The sequence below is a fragment of the Lithobates pipiens genome, unplaced genomic scaffold, assembly GCF_037356315.1.
Source record: "Lithobates pipiens isolate NorthernLeopardFrog02 unplaced genomic scaffold, aLitPip1_a1.2 Scaffold_3, whole genome shotgun sequence".
Classification (NCBI taxonomy): domain Eukaryota; kingdom Metazoa; phylum Chordata; class Amphibia; order Anura; family Ranidae; genus Lithobates; species Lithobates pipiens.
The window spans coordinates 56,943,578-56,964,053 of record NW_027507790.1 but is presented as its reverse complement, the minus strand read 5'-3'; the positions used below and the strand labels follow the sequence as shown (position 1 = coordinate 56,964,053).

The window sequence follows — 20,476 nt, the reverse complement described above, 5'->3', positions numbered from 1 at the left end:
AGAAGACATGGAAAATGTTATGCTGCCTGTAACATCGTTCAGCATGACCAGTTTGGTGGTGGGTCAGTGATGGTCTGGGGAGGCATATCCATGGAAGGAAGCACAGACGTCTACAGGCTAGACAATGGCACCCTGACTGCCATTAGGTATCATAATGAAATCCTTGAACCCATTGTCAGACCCTACACTGGTGCAGTGGGTCCTGGGTTTTTCCTGGTGCATTACCATGGCAATGTCTCCTGCTGCTGTCTCAGCCAATGAAAAGGGAGAGTCCACGGAGAGATGAGACTTTGGTGCACATCACTGGATCGCAATGGGGCTCTTGTAAATACTCAAGGGTCTGGGGTTGCTTCTGCACATAGGCTTTTTTGCCTTCATGCATAGAATACATAAAGGTAATAAAGCCTTGAGCCTTTAGAATCACTTTTTAATATTTTCATTTACTTATTTGGTGGTCCATAAATATAATGTTTCAGCTTCTAACTGCGGTGGTGGTTGTAATGGACTCAGCAACCAGATGATATCACTGTGGCAAACCTGAGGACAGTCACGTGTACACTGATTACAAGCTTTGAAATCCATTAGCACAATAGTACTTTTTTGTACATTTTCAATAAAATTGGAATAGGTAGAACATCTGTCAGGCTGTTTGTATGCCTCCCGTAACAGCTTATCTGAAAGAACACAGGAGGTGGTTGACTGCAAACCTGTGTGTGTGGTTATGGGTGACTGATGACATCATCAAGTATGAGTGTAATGCCATTCCCTGTATATGAATCAGCAACTTCAATTTCATCCCACAATGAATTCCCGGATTGTATTTTGCATTGTATTCCAATCATTCACATAGCATGATGTTCTGACTAAAGCTGGCCACATTATCCAATTTTCTTATCCAATTTCCTTTAGATTTACCTTTAACTATGTAGCACAAGGGCCTGCCTGATTGCATACTTATTGAAAGTATTTAGGTTTGACCTCATGATTTTAGTAAATCTAAAGGCAAATTGTACAAAGTAATTGTATAATGTATGGCCATCCTTTAGGAATTTTAATTTTTTTAATAATTCTGCCTACCTTCAGCTGTGTATAGAATCGTTGGCAGTGCCAACCTAATAAAGAAAATCTAGGGCTTATTCTAAAAGTTTGTGGAGAGGAACTGCTGTTGCAAAGGGCTTTGCCAGAACACTTTAGGGATTTCTGCTGAACTGGGCAAGAAGAAAGGTCGATTTTTTTTTTTTTTTTTAACCAGCATTCATTCCTGGCCGATAAAATTAGTCTTCTTGCTATGAGCAGCACATTTCCTCTTCAACCCCCCACTCTTTAGATGAATGGGAATTGTTGACATATTAAATGCAAAGCTTCCACAGACCTAGATAAGGCTCAGAACTCGCCATGTTTACTACATGCAGTATACAGATGCTTTGATGTGGCATGGTGCATTAATCAAAACATTCATATCCACTTCCAGTAACGTATGTAGAAAAGGCTTGTATACAGCTGCCTAAACATACTTGTTGGGAACAGCCATCACTCATTTTACTTAAAAAGCTAATGATCATTTGACCTATCATCTAAACATCAGCACTGCACTGTGCATTAAAGCAGACATGCTGTATACAGCCTCATCACTAACTTCCTATTGTAAGTTTTACTATAAAGAGATGTATAAATAACCAGCCACAGCACTGTCAAAACATCGGATTTATGGTACATCTGTATTTTCCTTTAGGGAAGTAAGCAGTGAACAGCGATTTGTGTTTAGTACCATAATTCTGTAATTGGTGGCACTAGGGCATACTAAAATAGCATTTTTGTGTATATGAGAAAAGTAAATTTAGAAAAGTAAAAATAATGCTTTTAGCAACTGACCTACAGCAGCACAGTAAAATGACAGCCCTTCATAAAGCATTGGTAAGATCTTGTCTATGTAGTGTTGGCAGCATGCAATGCACAGCCATGTGACAACACATGCTTTCATATAGCTTTTAGACAACTTTCAGAATATGTGACGTACCTGACGTGCAATTACACTACATTTGAGGTCTGTATACTTTCACATATATCAGTGGTTTCCAAACTGTGGCCCTTTTCTTGCTTGTATCTGGTCCTTAGGACACAATTTCACCCACAGACACCAACAATGGGCCCCAAAGACACTGATCATGGTGCACAAATTCCTCCCACTGACACTAATGATGGGACACAGTTCCTCCCACTGACACTAATGATGGGGCATAGTTCCTCCCACTGACACTAATGATGGGGCATAGTTCCTCCCACTGACACTAATGATGGGACACAGTTCCTCCCACTGACGCTAATGATGGGGCACAGTTCATCCCACTGACACTAATGATGGGGCACAGTTCATCCCACTGACACTAATGATGGGGCACAGTTCCTCCCACTGATACTAATGATGGGGCACAGTTCATCCCACTGATACTAATGATGGGGCACAGTTCCTCCCACTGACACCAAAAATGGGACATGTTTTTTCCCACTGATGTTGGGAGCCCCTATGGCCACACTCTAAAGTCTGAAGGACCATAAACTGTCCCTTTGTTTAGAAAGTTTAGAGAACCCTGACTTAAAGCGGAGGTCCACCCTAAAGTGGACCTTCCGCTCATCGGAACCCTCCCCCCCTCCGGTGCAACAATCGGCACCTTTCAGGGGGGAGGGGGGTGCAGTTACCTGGATAATCCAGGTAACTGCACCCACTTCCGGGATAGCTCTCTGCGGAAAGGGGCGTAACTTACGCCCCTTTCCGCAAGTGCCCGCCCCTTCCCGCAAGTGCCCCGCTGCCTGCTGGGAAACACACAGATCCCAGAGGCAGCGGGGAGCGTCCTTATTGCGCAGCGCAATTCGCGCATGCGCAGTAGGGAACCGGGAAATGAAGCCGAAAGGCTCCATTTCCTGATTCCCACACCCAAGATGGCGGCGGCAGGACCCGACAGGCGACCTAGAGATCGGCTTCGGGTGCCGACATCGCGGGCGCGCTGGACAGGTAAGTGTCACTATTTTAAAAGTCAGCAGCTGCAGTATTTGTAGCTGCTGGCTTTTAAAAAAAAAAAAAAAAAACGCGGACTCCCGGTGGACTCCCGCTTTAAAGTATAACTAAAGGCATTTTTTTTTTCTTTTTAGTTTCAGATGCAGAAGGATTGGAACACGTTTTTATTTTGTTGTTTGTGCAGTGACCTCTTTAAATAAATGAATATCCCACATTTTGGATTGTCCAGGATAGGATCAGAAGGGGAAATCTTCCAATGGGAACACTAGTTCTGGGGCTTGCCACATTTTGAAGGGATTCCCCTCACTTCCTGTTTTGGCTACGGGACAGGATGTGAAGGGCAATAAATCTCCCTGATTCAACAAAGATGGCAAAAAAACTAACAGAGGTTATAACCCTCTCTTACCCTATTCAAAATAAAAAAAAAAATAAAGTTTTGCCTTTTAGTTCTAGTTTAACTGCTTTATACCCGGCCAATGTAGATAACTGGCTGAGCAGGTGCTCTGTTATTCCGAGAAAAAGCAGGGTAGGTTCTCTCACTTTTTTGTGCCCCCTGGGGTGTGCATCAGCGCAATCTGTGTCTGTTATGTCCACCGGACACAGTAGATAACAGTACTTGGTAATGGACTGATGTGATTGACCCAAACAAGTGGTTCTTTCAGGGCTGGCAGCATAGTGGTTACCATTTGTAGATCAGGGCAGGTTAAAGGAAAGCTCTCCTGAGAGTAGGTAGTCCTGGTTGGAACTCTGAGAATGCTATTTGCCTGCGTGTCTCTGGAGGAAGTGAAGTCGGAGTAAATTCAGAACCCCTAATCTGCATACTTGCTTTGATTTAGGAGAGAACATATTGAAGTCATTTAATCAGAGGAACATCCAAGCAGCTCCTACGTTCAGAAGACGTGGTGTGCCTTGGCAGCCTCCATATTTCAGTACAGACTTCCTTTACTATGTCTTGTGGGCACATCATCAAAGAGTGTCTGTAAAGCATTATGTTTACTATAGAAATGATCTGTACTCCTAATAACTGCTAAACATAATTGATAACGAGTGCTCTTTTGTAATAGAGTAGACAAGTCCCATATATTGATTAGAAAATGAGTAATTTCCAGTGTAATATTTTATGAGATCTATAAAGCAGATTGATGGTGTTGGATGTGTCAATTGATTTGTGTTTGTTCATGAGATGCTGTCATCTAATTTTGTACATTCAAATGGTAACTGGATTTGACAGGGCATGTCTGAAAATACAGTAAGCCGGTGGCAACAAGCGGCGTGTATGCGTGATCACTTGCTTAGTGGATAGCTTGAAGCTCCATGCAGTCACATGTGGCTTGACTAGATACTGACCTGAAAATATCTGTACTGAAGGAAAAGATGTAAAGACACGTACTTCACATTGGGGGAACCATTTATCAATTCTGTCGCACAGCAAGGCAACACTAAACAGGGACAGTGAGACAGAAACAGGGACAGACCTACAATAAGGCTGAAACTTGATTCATAAATTCTTTACTTCTCTACCAGATAAAAACCTACCCCTGATCACCTCCTAAAGAAAAAAACGTTTGCTAATCTGTCATGGTTGGCTGTCCATGATTCCAAGGGCAAGAGGCATAAATACACAAAATAACTGATGCAAAGGCTATGCTAAATGAGAGGTAGCCTTCTTTTAATTTCATTTTGTCATTTTTCAAATGTGGTTTCAGGGGCATTATTGAAGTTCTACAGTAAGGGACATTAGTGGAGTTCTACAGTAAGGGCCATTGGCGAACTTCTACAGTAAGGGGCATTGGTAGAGTTCTACAGTAAGGGGCATTGGTGGAGTTCTACAGTAAGGGGCATTGGTGGAGTTCTACAGTAAGGGGCATTGGTGGAGTTCTACAGTAAGGGGCATTGGTGGAGTTGTACCGTATGGGCCATTGGTGGAGTTGTACCGTATGGGCCATTGGTGGAGTTGTACCGTATGGGCCATTGGTGGAGTTGTACCGTATGGGCCATTGGTGGAGTTGTACCGTATGGGCCATTGGTGGAGTTGTACCGTATGGGCCATTGGTGGAGTTGTACCGTATGGGCCATTGGTGGAGTTGTAACGTATGGGCCATTGGTGGAGTTGTACAGTATCACTGTATTTGTGGCTGCAGGCCCCTCCTGGGTGTTGCCACCTAGTCTTAGCTTGTCCATATAAAACGCAGGCTGGTCAAAAATCCATGCTAGGGAGACCATTCTTTTCTTTTCTGTGAAGACCTTTGTGTCCCAACCTGCACCACCTTCCCAAACATCTGGTCATATCCTGGAAAAGGTTTGGTGAGGAAGCATGGACTAAAAAGAAAATAATAACAATGCCACCTGTTAATGCAGAATCCAACAATCATTGTGGTCCAGTGACCATTGGTAATTCTGCAGCCAAGCTGGTTGTGTACTCTTTCCAGCTGCCATTTAAACCAGTAACAAGACAACAAGACCACAATTATGTGGATAGTTCACATGCTTGCCTAGATGGTGTCTTTAACGCCTAAAAACAAGCTTCATAGGTTTTTATTGCATCAAATTATAGGGATAAATTGGTGTGATAATGGTGGCGTTCTTTAAGGTCTATTGCACATGGAAGTAAAAAAGCCACTTTTTGTTTTACTAATCTGAACCCAGGTGCATTGTTGTCTATAGAACTGCATAAAGATCTGTAATACAGTGATGAGTCCATAGCTGTTAAATAAAAAATTGAAAATGTTACATCTGAGTGCAGTGATTTACATGTATGTGTGTGTGTGTGTGTGTGTGTGTGTATGCATGCATGTATGTATGTATATATAATAATATATATATATATATATATATATATATATATATATATATATATATATATATATATATATATATATATATATATATATATATATATATATTTTTTTTTTTTTTTTTTTTGTGTATGCAAGTATTCGTACATATATTGCAAAACTAGCAACCACAAGCGGATGAAGAAGAGTTTTACACATGTATACACATAGCACATTCACCCACATTTATGCAAGGACTTTACAGAACATTTTACTGATGAACTTTCTCTGAACAAGATCCTGAGTATAAACATCAGTAAATTATTACATCTGTGAGTAAAAGGCCATAGTGTCTCTGACAGCCCATTGAGGGAGTTTCAGTTGCTGGCTTGCATCTAGCCGCAGTGCTTTGTTCAGCATGTACAAGCATGTGACAGGTGTTATTTTAACAGTTATTTACAGAAAATATTCATCAAAGTTGTGGTTGTGTGGCCAGGCAAGATACTTGCTTTACTGTCAAAAGGAGCACAGCAGAGGTCAGGAAATTGTAATGAATCAGTTGAGTTTGTAATAGCCTGTCAGTTATGATAAAAGTTTAAACAGATTGTTTTGTTTGTAGCAAGAAAAGAGACAATGGGAGGTCAGAGGTCTTCCTCCAGTGAGGCTCATTCATTAGCTTGGGTAGAAGGTTGAAAAAACTGTAGTTTTCTCCATTTACCTGCTTTAAATATATGATGAATTCTGAGTAGCCGTATGCTTAACAAGGGTGGATAGTATAAAATCATCTTTAACTATCGGACAGCAGGAGCTTTCCAGAAGGTGGAAGAGATACTGACATTGGGGGCCATTTAGAGGTTGGCATTGCAAAATGTCTGTGCATAATTTACAAGCACGCTATTGTTGTTGTGTTTTATTGTGGGATAAATAACCTACCCCAGTGAGCTGTGTGTGTGATATAAAAGGATCTCCAACCAAGGCATACATCTACACAGCAATTCATTGTGATTGTAAATCATATGTAATCATAAAGCAGACCTTTTAAATAAAGAAGAAATGCAGCAACAAAGGAGCATTTGGATACTTACAAAATAAAGAAAAAATGTGCAGTTAAAAAAATAAAAACATAAATAACTAAATAAAAAATCTGTGAAAATGCTCCGACGTCAATTGGTGCTAGCTGGATATCTGAAAATTTCTCATAAAAGCAGCAATACCTATAAAAGACTACACCATTACTACCGCTTTAATGTGTTTACTGTATATCGCACAGGCCCATGTAAAGTCCAGAAAAAAAAATCCCGTCCCCCAGAAAGCTAAGGGCATAATGTGCTAGTTTGCACAACATATTAGCTTATTATGAAAGACATACCTTAAAACAAGTCCCTCCAGCGGCGCACAGTCATCGGTGACAGGGTTCCCCTTCTGGGTTTGTGGACTCCAGCCGCTTGAATGGCTGAGACGTGATGATGTCATTCTCACGCGTGCACACGGGAGCCACGGCACAGAGCTCTGGATTGATAGCACATTCACTGTGCCCTCATTTCAGAGCGCAGTGTGCATCCGCCGGCAACGTCGCCAACAGCAAGACATGCGAGCATCTCCTAAACGGTGCACATTTAGGTGATATTCCTTTTACCTAGAGGTAATCTCTATTAGAAGCTTACTTGTAGGTAAAAGTAACAAAATGGTGTCTACTATGGCTTTAATATGCTGTTTTTTGTTAGCCTCCTTTTGAGGACCCATGAATATATATCCTGCATGATGCAGTCTCTATGTAATGTGGTGGAAGTGGGCATTCTTTGACTGCCTACTAAAAAGTTATTTAAAGCTTCACTTTAACAATGTCAATGATCTCTTGCAAGCACGTGACCTGCAAATCAAGAAATAGCTGCAAAGATTCATTACTTTACGTAGTAGTAGTAGTAGTAGTAAACAGTCCAACAGGTCAGTTTTTCAGGATTTCCGTTAATTTGCACAGGTGATTTGATCAGTTTCACTACCTTAAGTAATTACCACAGCCATTTCATCTGAGGGAAATCCTGAAAACCTGACCTGTTGGGGTGTCTTGAGGACTGGCGTTGAGAAATACTGGTGTAGAAAGTATCCATTTGCATTGCCTTGAAAATCACAATGCAGGTCAGCACACCACAAATGATGCATGCAGGACCTTTTTGAAGTATAACATTTGTTCAGAACAACATACAGTATTTGTTATAGTCTCTTCTGGAAAATGTAGTAAAATATGTACGGCACACCTGGTGTGAACAGACCCTTGGGGTCCAATCACGCTGGGCCACTGCAGTAAAGTGCTGGTGCACTAAAGTGCCATTCATTACCAAAGGCTTGTTGAATTCCAGTTTATTGTGAATGGTACCCCAACACACCTTCATAACTCGCATTAGGGTTGATTTACTAAAACCGTAGAGTACAAAGTCTGGTACAGCTGTGCACGGTAGCCAATCCACTTCTAATGTCAGCTTGTTTAATTAAGCTTTAAAAAAAAAATGTAAGTGGATTGGTTTCAATGTGGAGCTGCACCAGATTTTGCGCACTCCAGTTTTAGTAAATCTACCCCATTGTGCTGCACTGCACCACATTAAAATGTAAACAGCGCAAATTGATTTGTGTGTTGGTGTATATCAGCCCATTCATTTTTACATATGTACAGCACAACACAATGCATGTCAATGCAAGAAATGGCGTGCTCTGCTGCAGACTGCAATGGGGTGTGAAAGTGTACAATCGGAGTACAATTAAATCATCCCACGGTGAGTATAGTCTGTGTGTAATCTTTTCTTCACATCTCATATGTTGGGCTCCCAGCTATTCTTATATTCTACTGCTCAGATTGTAATCCACTAAAAATGTTATAACATGAAATGAGCAGAATGTATAGCGCTTTATATTAAGCTGATGGAATCCAGATGACATCCTGGTGAGTGCATTCACACACCATGGGGCAAATGTCATTCATTACATGTCTGTGTGGTGTAGAATAATGTGTGGGTGACAGAATAGTGACCCTACATTCCACTTAGTGAAGTAATTCAGAGTTGCTTAGCAATGAATTGCAACTGCTGCAGACAGACTTAGACAATGAAAAAAAAGGATGTAGGAAATGATCTGTTGCTCTTTTATGCCTCCTTTTCTCCATAAAGCAGTGCATTAGTAATAGCTCAAAATATGAATAAATAACTTGTTTTGCATTATCATTGAGCTTTAAGGCAGTAGTGCTAGGATGGGTTTTCTAACATTAGTCACTCTTGTCATGCGGTGTCAATGACCTGAAATTAGCCAATGACCATGTCTCCTGTGGCCAACCTCTGCTGTCCATGTAGGGGACCTTTTTTATTGAGAACAATAACAGTGGAAAAACTTCCTATCCTTCAAAAATGTCATTCTTTCATCCTGTTCGATATAACGATTTTATTTCTGTTCAGTTTTCCTGGTCTGCTTCCCAGCATTAACACTAACCCTCCCTGTGTTCTCAACCTTAACACTAACCCTCCCTGTGTTCTCAACCTTAACACTAACCCTCCCTGTGTTCTCAACCTTAACACTAACCCTCACTGTGTTCACAACCTTAACACTAACCCTCCCTGTGTTCTCAACCTTAACGCTAACCCTCCCTGTGTTCTCAACCTTAACGCTAACCCTCCCTGTGTTCTCAACCTTAACGCTAACCCTCCCTGTGTTCTCAACCTTAACGCTAACCCTCCCTGTGTTCTTAACCTTAACGCTAACCCTCCCTGTGTTCTCAACCTTAACGCTAACCCTCCATGTGTTCTCAACCTTAACACTAACCCTCACTGTGTTCTCAACCTTAACACTAACCCTCACTGTGTTCACAACCTTAACACTAACCCTCCCTGTGTTCTCAACCTTAACACTAACCCTCCCTGTGTTCTCAACCTTAACACTAACCCTCACTGTGTTCACAACCTTAACACTAACCCTCCCTGTGTTCTCAACCTTAACACTAACCCTCCCTGTGTTCTCAACCTTAACACTAACCCTCCCTGTGTTCTCAACCTTAACGCTAACCCTCCCTGTGTTCTCAACCTTAACGCTAACCCTCCCTGTGTTCTCAACCTTAACGCTAACCCTCCCTGTGTTCTCAACCTTAACGCTAACCCTCCCTGTGTTCTCAACCTTAACACTAACCCTCCCTGTGTTCTCAACCTTAACGCTAACCCTCCCTGTGTTCTCAACCTTAACGCTAACACTCCCTGTGTTCTCAGCCTTAACACTAACCCTCCCTGTGTTCTCAACCTTAACGCTAACCCTCCCTGTGTTCTCAACCTTAACGCTAACCCTCCCTGTGTTCTTAACCTTAACGCTAACCCTCCCTGTGTTCTCAACCTTAACGCTAACCCTCCCTGTGTTCTCAACCTTAACACTAACCCTCCCTGTGTTCTCAACCTTAACACTAACCCTCCCTGTGTTCTCAACCTTAACGCTAACACTCCCTGTGTTCTCAGCCTTAACACTAACACTCCCTGTGTTCTCAACCTTAACACTAACCCTTCCTGTTGCCCCAACCCTAAGCCCCTGTACACACGGTCGGAGATTTCGACAACCAAATCCTTCGGATTTTCTCCGTCGGATCTTGTCCGAAACTGTTGCATACACACGGTCGGACTAAGTTGTCGAAAAATCCGATCTTTCAGAACGTGATGACGTAATTTCGTTACGATGGGACTATATTCAGGCTAGTAGCCAATAGCTTTGATGTAGGAATTTGATCTGAGCATGCGTGGCACTTGGTCCGATCAAAATTCGCTACACATGATCGGAGTATGTCCGACCGGCCCAGTTGGTCGGGAAATATTTCCAACATGTTGGAAAATTGGGTCCGACGGATATTCAGACGGAATCAGTCCGATGCATACCACACACAGTTGGATTTTCCGACGACACGGTTCGATAGGACACATTCTGACAGATTCTCCGACCGTGTGTACAAGGCCTTACACTATCCCTCCCTGTATCCCAAACCTTTCACAAGTATCCTGCATTCCATGCATGCATAAATTAGTGTAAAAGACCCTAAACCACCTGGTGCAGTGCTCAGCTGTGTCCAGCCACTGCATATTTCAGCCTGGCAACATTTTTGACAGGCAGCGGGGCTGAATGCAGCACCTAAAATGTTAGGATTGCATGCACAGGGGCTAGACCCCCATGTGTATGGAGCATAAAGGGATGCCAGGGATGTGTTTTTTCATGTAGTGCTTTGGAACAAAATGATTAGAGGCAGAGAAAGCTAATATCTTTGAACGGTGGGCAAGGACAGTACAATTTGGAGGAGAGGGGTTTGATGATTGAAGTTGTTCAGACAGGAAATGAGCATGGGTTTAAGATAACTGCTGAAGCTTCAAAGGGTAATATTGTTCGAGATGCAAGTTTGCGGGGAATTGAGCATAATCATTTTTTAACACAGGGGTTGACAAATTTGCTTGGAATCTAGGAGCCAGCTTAAAAAGTTAGGAGCCAGGTCCGTGACGACGATCCGGACCTGTCCCTGGCCTGACATGGAGACGAGTGAGGGGAAGATAGCAGCGCCGTCGCCGCCCCCCCACCCCCCCCCCCCCCCCGTCTCCAAGTCATTGCCCATAGCTCTTAGAGGGACATTTTTTTTTTTTTCAAATGACAATTTTTTTTTTCAATTGCATTTTAGTGTAAATATGAGATCCGAGGTCTCTCTGACCCCAGATCTCATATTTAAGAGGACCTGTCATGCTTTTTCTATTACAAGGGATTTTTACATTCCTTGTAATAAGAATAAAAGTGACACAACATTTTTTTTAAAAGAACAGTGGAAAAAAAAAAAGTTAAAATAAAGCAGAAAAAATAATAATTTTTAAACGCGCCCTGTCCTGCCCGCATATAAAAATCGGTGTTCGAACCACACATAGGAGGTAGCGCCGTGATCGGTAGAGCGAGAGCAATAATTCTACCCCAGACCTCCTCTGTAACTCAAAACGTGCAACCTGTAGAATTTTTTTAAACGTCGCCTATGGAGATTTTAAAGGGTAAAAGTTTGTCGCCATTCCATGAGCGGGTGCAATTTTGAAGCGTGACATGTTGGGTATCAATTTACTCGGCGTAACATTATCTTTCACAATATAAAAAATAATTGGGCTAACTTTACTGTTGTCTTATTTTTTTATTAACTAAATTATTTTTCCCAACAAAAGTGTGCTTGTAAGTCCGCTGCACAAATACGGTGTGACAGACAGTATTGCAACAACCACCATTTTATTCTCTAGGGTGTTAGAATAAAAAATATATATAATGTTTAGGGGGTTCTAAATAAAGGGAAGAGGCAGGTAATATAATACAGGCAGAGGAATCTTCATTAACATTGCTGGTTTGTCATACCAACGGCGACCACAAGAGGGCGCCAGATTCCATAAGGAATCATAGGACCGCAGAAGGCCTCAAAGCCGCGGCCTAAATTTTCGGCCGCCGGCGGAACGGCCCGACACGATCACGCTGGGGGGGTCCACAGACACAGGATACCCCCAGCTGTGCTGCCCCAGGCGCGAGGTCGCTATTTCTAGTCGCCAATGCGACCTGGCGACCGGGTTTTGTCGAGCCCTGTTTTAACAGAGGGTAGGACAATAAGTGTGGACAAAAAATGTAAGGCTGGCGTTCAGCTTTAATTTAACAAAGGTCCATGTGGGCCATATATGGCCCATATACCTTCTACAACTTACTCCAGGAGGATTTTGGGTCAGACAGAAACTTTCAGACGACACTGCTAGCAAGGAGATTAATGCTTAATAAGGGAGGATCAACAGCGCTCATGTCTGGCAGCAGGGACACTCTGAGGACTGTCATTCAGTACATTGGAGGACGGGGCAGTCTGTTCATTTACATAAACGCTAACTGTTTATTCACAAAAATAAATGATCAGTCAGCGATGTGAGACTGTGTGATGTATTTGCTGACACAGTGGACATTACTTACTATCGAACAGCAGCTCTATCACCCAGCCCCGCAGCTCTGACTGATGGTTTACTTTTATGAATGAACAGTCAGCTTTGGTGGGGCTGTGTGGTAAGAGTTTCTAAGTTGATAGTAAACATCACCTTCCCTGCAGATACATAGCACAGCCCCGCAGTGCTGAATGACCCTTTACTGTTCTGCATGAACAGTCAACGCTGTTGGGGCTATGTGCTCTATCTGCTGGTGCCATGTATGTTTATTAGAAGAAGGCAGCTCCATCACACAGCCTACTAGTGGTTTTTGAACCACTGCATGGATGTTGGCAAGAGCAAGTGCTATGTGTACTGGGTTCTCCTGAGGGATTTGCCAGAGATTTTTAACTTGTAATGGTACTTGTTCCTTAAGGTCCCATACAAATTGGTGCCAAACGTAGGCTTATGACATAGTACGAACATTAATGAACACTCCCTACCTTCCAGGCATAACTAAGTGCACAGAGCCCATTACTTTCTTATGCTCACAGGAATGTCTTAAGTCATTGCCAGCAGTGTCTGAAAGGTAATGATACTGCTACACTTGTTCTTGTTTGGTGGCTCATCCAATGTGTACAAGCCTTTATTTTTCAGGATGTCATTATTGCTCCCATTCTAGTTCTGAACTGCAGGATGATAAGACTCGGTGCAATCTGTTCCAGGTCCCAGGGGATATCAGACTTCCAAGCATTCAATCAGGTTCAGCAAATACTTTCTAACCACAGTTTTGTTGTCAAAAGTCACCTGTGTGTCTCAAGTCTATCAGCAAATAATCATGTGAATTTGGTTTATTTAAAGGCATACAAAATGTAGTGTGGGTTATGGTAGAATAAATAATTTGTTTTTAGCACATACTTAGGTCCTGATACTTTTTAATGATATTAATGTACACATGTAGTCTTTATCCCCTGAAGACGTTGCATCAGACGAAACGCGTGTAGGGTGAGGCCAGTGGCTTATGATGTACACCCACTGTTGTAGATCCCCAGTGTGTTGTGTTTTGCCTGTGTTACATTATCTTTTGTGAGTATATCTACTTTTAATAAATCATGTGGTTCTAGCATTCTATTCTGTGGTCTTTTGTTCCTTCTCCTATCTATCCATTATTGCTTTGAGGTGCTGGCTTTGGATAAAATTGGATGATTTCTGCGCTTTTGATCTCTTATTATCATTTGAAGATCATTACTGTTTGGTAAGGGAATGGGCACACTTGTCCGTGAGGTAGCTTGGGATTCTTACACGTGGACTTTCATCTTTTTCACGATTTCACATTTGGACTTTGTTTCTCTTTTAAGTTTACTTTTTTGTAATGCATAAGAGTAAATTATTTGCTATGGGACTGTTATTTCACCATTTTATTTGATGCACATTGTTTATTATGGTTTAATATGAGTTAACGTTATTTTTTTTACACACGTTTTTGTATTGATCACTACAGAAATATAATGGTTTTGCGCATCTTAGATGAAATATTTTGGTAATTCCTTTGTGTCTAGAATATAGGTTGCTGCATTACCTCCTTGCGCACAATTTTTTCTGTTTGTACTTAACATGTAAAGCAAAGGCTTTTGCAGGCTGCCGTAATGAGTTAATATGCTAGCGGCTATGAACTTGTAAATGTCTAGTGATGGGGTCAATTAATGAGCAATTAGCGTGAAATTCCACAGGCTACATATGAAAAATGATTGCAGGTATTAAAATCTTTTACCCTCACATTCTTGATTACCGTTTACATATTTCCCCTCGTTCCGCTGTTCCCTGTGAATCAGTTGGCCGATACGTTCTGAGCCATTGTGTGAAGCAGCAGCGTATGCCGTTTGAAGTAATCTGTCATTAATTCAGATAATAAATCACACAGCTAGAACAAGAGTCTAGCAAGATTAACATCTACAATCAATTAGGAGTTACAACATTGGCTTTGTTGCTGAAAATGATTGTTGAGGCGCTTCGCACGTAGTGCCTTACGCAATTTCTTTATTTTTTAATTGCAGTCTAAATGAACAACTTTTTGTTTCCATAATTGTTCATGCATAAGTGATATACATGTTTCTGTGTAGATTATAAGGAAACTTTAGGAGATTCCTAAGTTTCTTTCTGGTTTTTAGCACTCCCCTAGAGTGATCGATGCACTGTGATGGTGGATAATGGTTTCTGCTGCCTGACATAGTGGCAATTCTGCCTATTTTTTAAATGGTATATTAATTTTCTGTACAGACATTAAAGCCAGTGGGATCCCCTGTCACCAACTTAAAAAGTTCTGGTAAAAGCAGAGAAAAATAACGTATATGCAATATGTGCTGCAGGGTTCTTCCATTCCATACATGCTCTAATGCAGTACCTGCAATGTGCCTATTCCAGGAGAGTCTATTCCCTAGAACAGCCCCTTCCCTCTTTGCATGTCATAGCCCTCTCCTCTTGTGGAAGTGTATTAATACTGTATGTGCTGGCCCAGCTCTTCTGCTCTGACTTTTAACCTCTTTGGGTCTGCCCCATAGCAATTTTACTGCTACAGGACGGCACCTGTGCGCCAGGTAACGTGTGTGTGTGTGTATGTGTGTGTATATGTATATGTGTATATATATAATATATATATATATATATATACACAAAACCCCATGAAGGGGGGTAAATCTTCTGGAGGTCAAGTGGTTCATTTCCCTACAGACCCTTAATTTATCTATAGGGAAGGGGGCCTATATATATATATATATATATATATATATATATACATACATACATACATACATACATACATACATACATACATACAGCAGTTCTAAGAGACTCAGAGCTGTCACTCTATAGTATTCCTCTTTGCCTGAAGCCCCCCCTCCCTATACATAAAGGGTCTGTAAGGAAATTAACCACTTGACCTCCAGAAGATTTACCCCCCTTCATGGGGTTTTGTGTGTATGTATGCTATATATATATATATATATATATATATATATATATATATATATATATATATATATATATATGTGTGTGTGTGTGTGTGTGTGTGTGTGTGTGTGTGTGTGTGTATGTATATATATATATATATATATATATATATATATATATATATATATATATATATATATATATATATATATAATGTGTGTGTGTGAAAAAAAGTAAAATGTGAACCATTTTATATTTCCTAAAATGTTAAATGCCTATATAATGTTTTGGGGACATCTAAATAGCATAGCTGATACCTGCCTTGGAAGGGCAGCCTCTCCTCCTACTACAGTTGGCATAGAAATCCCCAATAATTCCTGTGTGGCTAATTTACACCTATGTGCTGTGGCTTGGTGTGTTATTAAAATAAAGGACATGATGTATTTTATGCATTAAGCTGTTGAAGTAAAAATTGGATTAATTCCTAAATGATTAGCAGACGTGGTAAAAAAAAAAAAAAAGGGTGTGCTGCATTTTGCAGGTTAAGCAGGCCAATTAAAATGCAATGAACTCTAGCAAATGGGTGTAGCTGCATTTGGTGCAACTCTGTTGAAAGACTGCTCTGGGCAGTCTCCCCAATAGCTGTCAGAACAATACCTCATTGGTACCCAAAGATCAGGTCAGATACCTCTGACCAATGACTTTCAGATGGTGTACTTGGATGCGTATGTGTAGATTTTCTCTAAGCAATCTTGTGTTTTTTTTTTTTTTTTGTATAACAAGCATGCTTGTCTAAGGCCTGATTCACACGGGTTTCAGCTTGTATAAGAGCAGTGTAAACAGACATCTTTTACAAAGCATTTGCAGAGCTTTTTGCAAGCTTTGCTGAAGCTTTTAAAGCAGCCTTCAGATGCTGTTTGGAAATGTTATACACAGATCCTAATAGGAGGGCTGATTGCCACTTTAAACAAGCTGCTGGCAGGCTTCAACACTACTTGAATCTTGTCGAAAGCCTGCCAGCAGCTTGTGTAAAGTGATAATCAGTACTGCTATTAGGACTTGTGCATAACATTTCCAAACAAAAAGCTGAAGGGCACTTTAAAGGCTTAAAGAAAGCCACTCAAAGCTTGCCAAAAGCTTTGCAAAATCTGGCTGAAAATTTCATAAAAACTGGCTCTTCACATTGCTCTCAGGCTGGGTTCACACTATTGAGAATTGGATTTTGGTTTATCAGCATCCAATTCACATGTCCGGAAACTGGGAGCAGCTCTCAATGGAGTCGGTTCACACATCTCTGGAGCGGCTATTGCACAGTAGTCCTGTGCGTCGTCTGGTGCATTTCAGGTCCGAATTGAACCTGGAAAAATCTGGACCCAAATCAGACCTGAAACGGTGACATCGGACCCCTGCTGTAAGCCGGCAGTGTGAACTCAGACTTATACAAGCTGAAGCTCATGTAAAACAGGCCTTTGACCACATGCACATCTGCGATTACCTTCCACTAGGACAAAATGTTTGGTCCTGTGCTCAATCTGTGCCTTAACGCCATGTAATCATTGGACGTACGGATACATAGCGACAGCCATGACTATTCTCAGCCTGTCATTGCTTTGTACAGGCAGAGCAGCTGCAGTTGTTCACACCCGTGACTCCCACTGCAAGAATACATTTGCTTTTGCCGCAGGAATTCACAACCAGCTGTGAGGCTCCATTGCGACTTTGATGCAACGTTGGATGGGAGCGACTTGGATGCGACTTTTCCTTTGACTGTTGCACAATTGTCACATTGATAACATTAAGATGTGACTTTAGAGAGTTTACATTGCAATCTGTGGCACTCAAGTCGCATCAAAGTAGGGCAGGAACCTTTTTAAAGTTGCTGTGACTTTGTTGCATAGATTTGAACATCTTCCATTGAAATACATGGGCTGTGATTTGTCTTGTGACTTTGTGTTCAGTGACCGGTGTGAATGGAGCCCAATTACAGGTGTGAATGTGGCCCTAGGCAAGCATGCTTGTGCAAATGTGGCCTAAGCATTACTAGTGTACATTTCTAAGCCCGTGTCTAATATTTTATATTGTCAAAGTGTTTTTATTTTATAAGCTGCACAGCAAGTACATAGAAAAAGCTAATATGTACATTATTTGTAATGGCAAAGCACTTACTAATTGAAAGTAATTAGTGTGTGATTATGTTTTGTCACATTGATTCCCACCAAGGCTTAACAACTGCCCAATGCTTAATCATGCTAAAAGTCAGAGTGATGGTAATATATTGGGTAGAATGGCGCTGACCTTGTGCCTTTCTGTTCAGAGCTGTATGCCCGATGGCAGGGCCTTGCCTTGTTTTCTCTCGCTGTTGACACTCGATGGTTAACAGTCAATGCATTCATATGCAGTGCACCGAGCCTGCCGCCACCGCCAGCACACTTGACATGGAGAGGCCTCTTTGTGCTTGGAACTCCCATGTGAGCAGCGGGTCAGCCAGTATGCAGAGTGTGAATGAGCGGCCCTTGTGTCTCCGATCCGGGGTGCCCTCCAACAGAAAAGACACATCCTAAATGTCACCCACACAGGGGTCAGCAGACAACTCCATAGAATAGAAAGCATTCTAATCATTAGGCTGAATTGCCCCAACACAAACGTCTTAATTATGCTGTAGTTTTAAGGGTTTAAAAAGATTTCACGATTTAGAGGTTTATAGTCTTGGAAGTCGCCTTGCATTTTATTAGTATTCTTGCTATAGTAATTTTTTGCGGGCCAGTTCACAACAGATGCAGTCCCGTGTGCTTTTTTTTTTCTGCACTAAAAATCCATGCACAGGGTTTTCCATGTATGCAGTCAGTTTCCGGTGCAGAAACTGACCGCAAACTGGTGTGAACTAGAGCCATTGGAATACATGGAGAACATTGCGCATGCAGTTCCGTGCGATTTTTTTATTTTTTATTTTTCTGCACAAAATGCATCTGGTGTGAACTGGCCCTTATACAGAAATGATGCACTCGAACAAAGGCAGATCTTATCTTTATTACTAACTCATTGGCATCTGAGCATCGATCGTGTGTTAGTAAAGCGAGTACGTGTTCATTATAATGCCGAAAATTGCAAAGATCCCATTAAGAGTGACCTGCAGCCGAGCTTGGATTTTCACCTCTGCTAAATACAAAGGGTCATTCAAGTAGAACATATGCTGGTTACAGTAGCTGTGCCAAGCCCGCTGTCCCCTAGATGAATGTGTAACCTTTGATCTGCTTCTGATGGCTGTTGACTGTGGCAGCCGCCCATTGTTTGGAAAGGATTAAGAAAGCGTGTCACAGCTCACAGCCAACTTTGATTTCTGCAAATTACTCAGCTGTAAGTAGCATTTTTTGGCTGGACAAGGTTTCTGGTACTATATTCAGCTGGGAAAATGTCTTCTGTACTCAGTCTTTTGTACAACATGCATCTATGCATCTGGGTTCCTTTGTGCAGAAGGTTTATTATGCAACTTTTTTATGATTACCTTTTTTCCAGTTATTGTGCTTTCAAAAGGTCATAAAAGAACAGAGGAGAATTATGCAATTTTAATATATTTTTATTTTAATAGTGCTAAATGGGTTCTAAAGGCTCAACGTTTCTAACCTTTATAGTGATATTCACCACTTCAATACATGGCACTTTCACCCCCTTCCTGCCTAGGCCACTTTTCAGCTTTTAGTGCTGTCGCACTTTTAATGACAATTGCGCGGTCATGCAACACTGTACCAAATGACGTTTTTTGAGATGGTGGTATCCCATCACCACTGGGGTTTTTATTTTTTTCCTAAAAAAAAAAAACACGTACAATTTTGGGGAAAAAAAACCTTTTCTTCATTTCTCTTTATAAAACTTTGCAAATAAGTAATTTTTCTTCTTTGCTGATGGGCACTGATGAGGCTGCAGTGATGAGGTGGTACTGATAAAAACTGATAGGCCACACACACACAGCGCATGAGAAAAGGGCTGCCGATAACTGGCAAGTCTGTTTACATGTGATCAGCTGGGATTGTACACGGCTGCTCACATGGTAAAGGGCTGCTGTGATTGACTCTTTATCCTGATCTGTAATCGGCTGTGTCCTAAGAATACACAGCCGTCATAGAGTGTACCTGATGCACTCTGCAGGGGCCAGAGTTCTGGGAGGATGTCTCTGGATGCCCTCCCAGAACTATAGTATCGTGCTGTGCTTTTTTTTGTTTTTTTGCTATAGCATAGTGCTAAAGAGGTTAAACCTTCAAATACTTTTTTATTAATATAAACATGTAATACTTACCTATGCTGTGCAATAGTTTTGCACAGAGCAGCCTTGATCCTTCTCTTCTTGGGTCCCTGGCTAGAACTCCAGGCTGTGCCCCCATGCAGCTTTCTATGGGGGTACTCGCTCAGGCTCGCTCCGGAGCTGCTCTGTTTGTGTTTATTGACATAGACCAGGCAGCTGAACCCTGCCCCCTCTCCCTTGTCAGAGTTTGATTGACCAGAGCGAAAACCAATGGTTTCCGCTGCTATAAATCTGTCCAATGTGGAAGGACAGAGTTGGGAGAGCCACCGCTCTTGTGCACAGCGCTTAATTGAGATCAGGCTCCAATAAGTATAGGGGGGAACTGAGGGAATCCTGTAACACAGAAGTTTTTTTTTTTACCTGAATGTATAGAATTCTCTGCATTAAGGTAAAAAAAAGTCTCACGTATTTGTATCACCCCTGAGTCCTATCTCGATCCAGCACTGTGTCCATCTGCAGGGGCTCTCTACTCTATGATCAGATGCAGCAGCAGAAGCCATTGGCTCTTGCAGATGTCAATCAAATC

At 41.6% G+C, this 20,476-nt stretch overlaps 2 protein-coding genes across 10 annotated transcripts in view; both read left to right on the top strand.

Annotated features, from left to right (window-relative positions):
• FBRSL1 (fibrosin like 1) overlaps positions 1-20,476 on the top strand; it is a 717,476-nt gene that overhangs the window by 226,727 nt on the left and 470,273 nt on the right. The gene's annotated exons all lie outside the window — the stretch shown is intronic.
• Positions 7,629-15,050, top strand: LOC143940052 (uncharacterized). The gene is made up of 3 exons (XM_077461099.1): positions 7,629-7,731; positions 9,228-10,198; positions 14,985-15,050. The coding sequence occupies exons 1-3, from the start codon at positions 7,629-7,631 to the stop codon at positions 15,048-15,050; spliced, it is 1,140 nt and encodes a 379-aa protein (XP_077317225.1).

Bases quoted from the DNA above. Each gene is read 5' to 3' on its own strand.
- LOC143940052 (XM_077461099.1), top strand. From the start codon at position 7,629: ATGTCAATGATCTCTTGCAAGCACGTGACCTGCAAATCAAGAAATAGC. The intron at 7,732-9,227 runs GTCAGTTTTTCA...ATTTCTGTTCAG, and splicing joins AGTAGTAAACAGTCCAACAG to TTTTCCTGGTCTGCTTCCCA. The intron at 10,199-14,984 runs GTGTTCTCAACC...TTTTCTGTACAG, and splicing joins CCTTAACACTAACCCTCCCT to ACATTAAAGCCAGTGGGATC.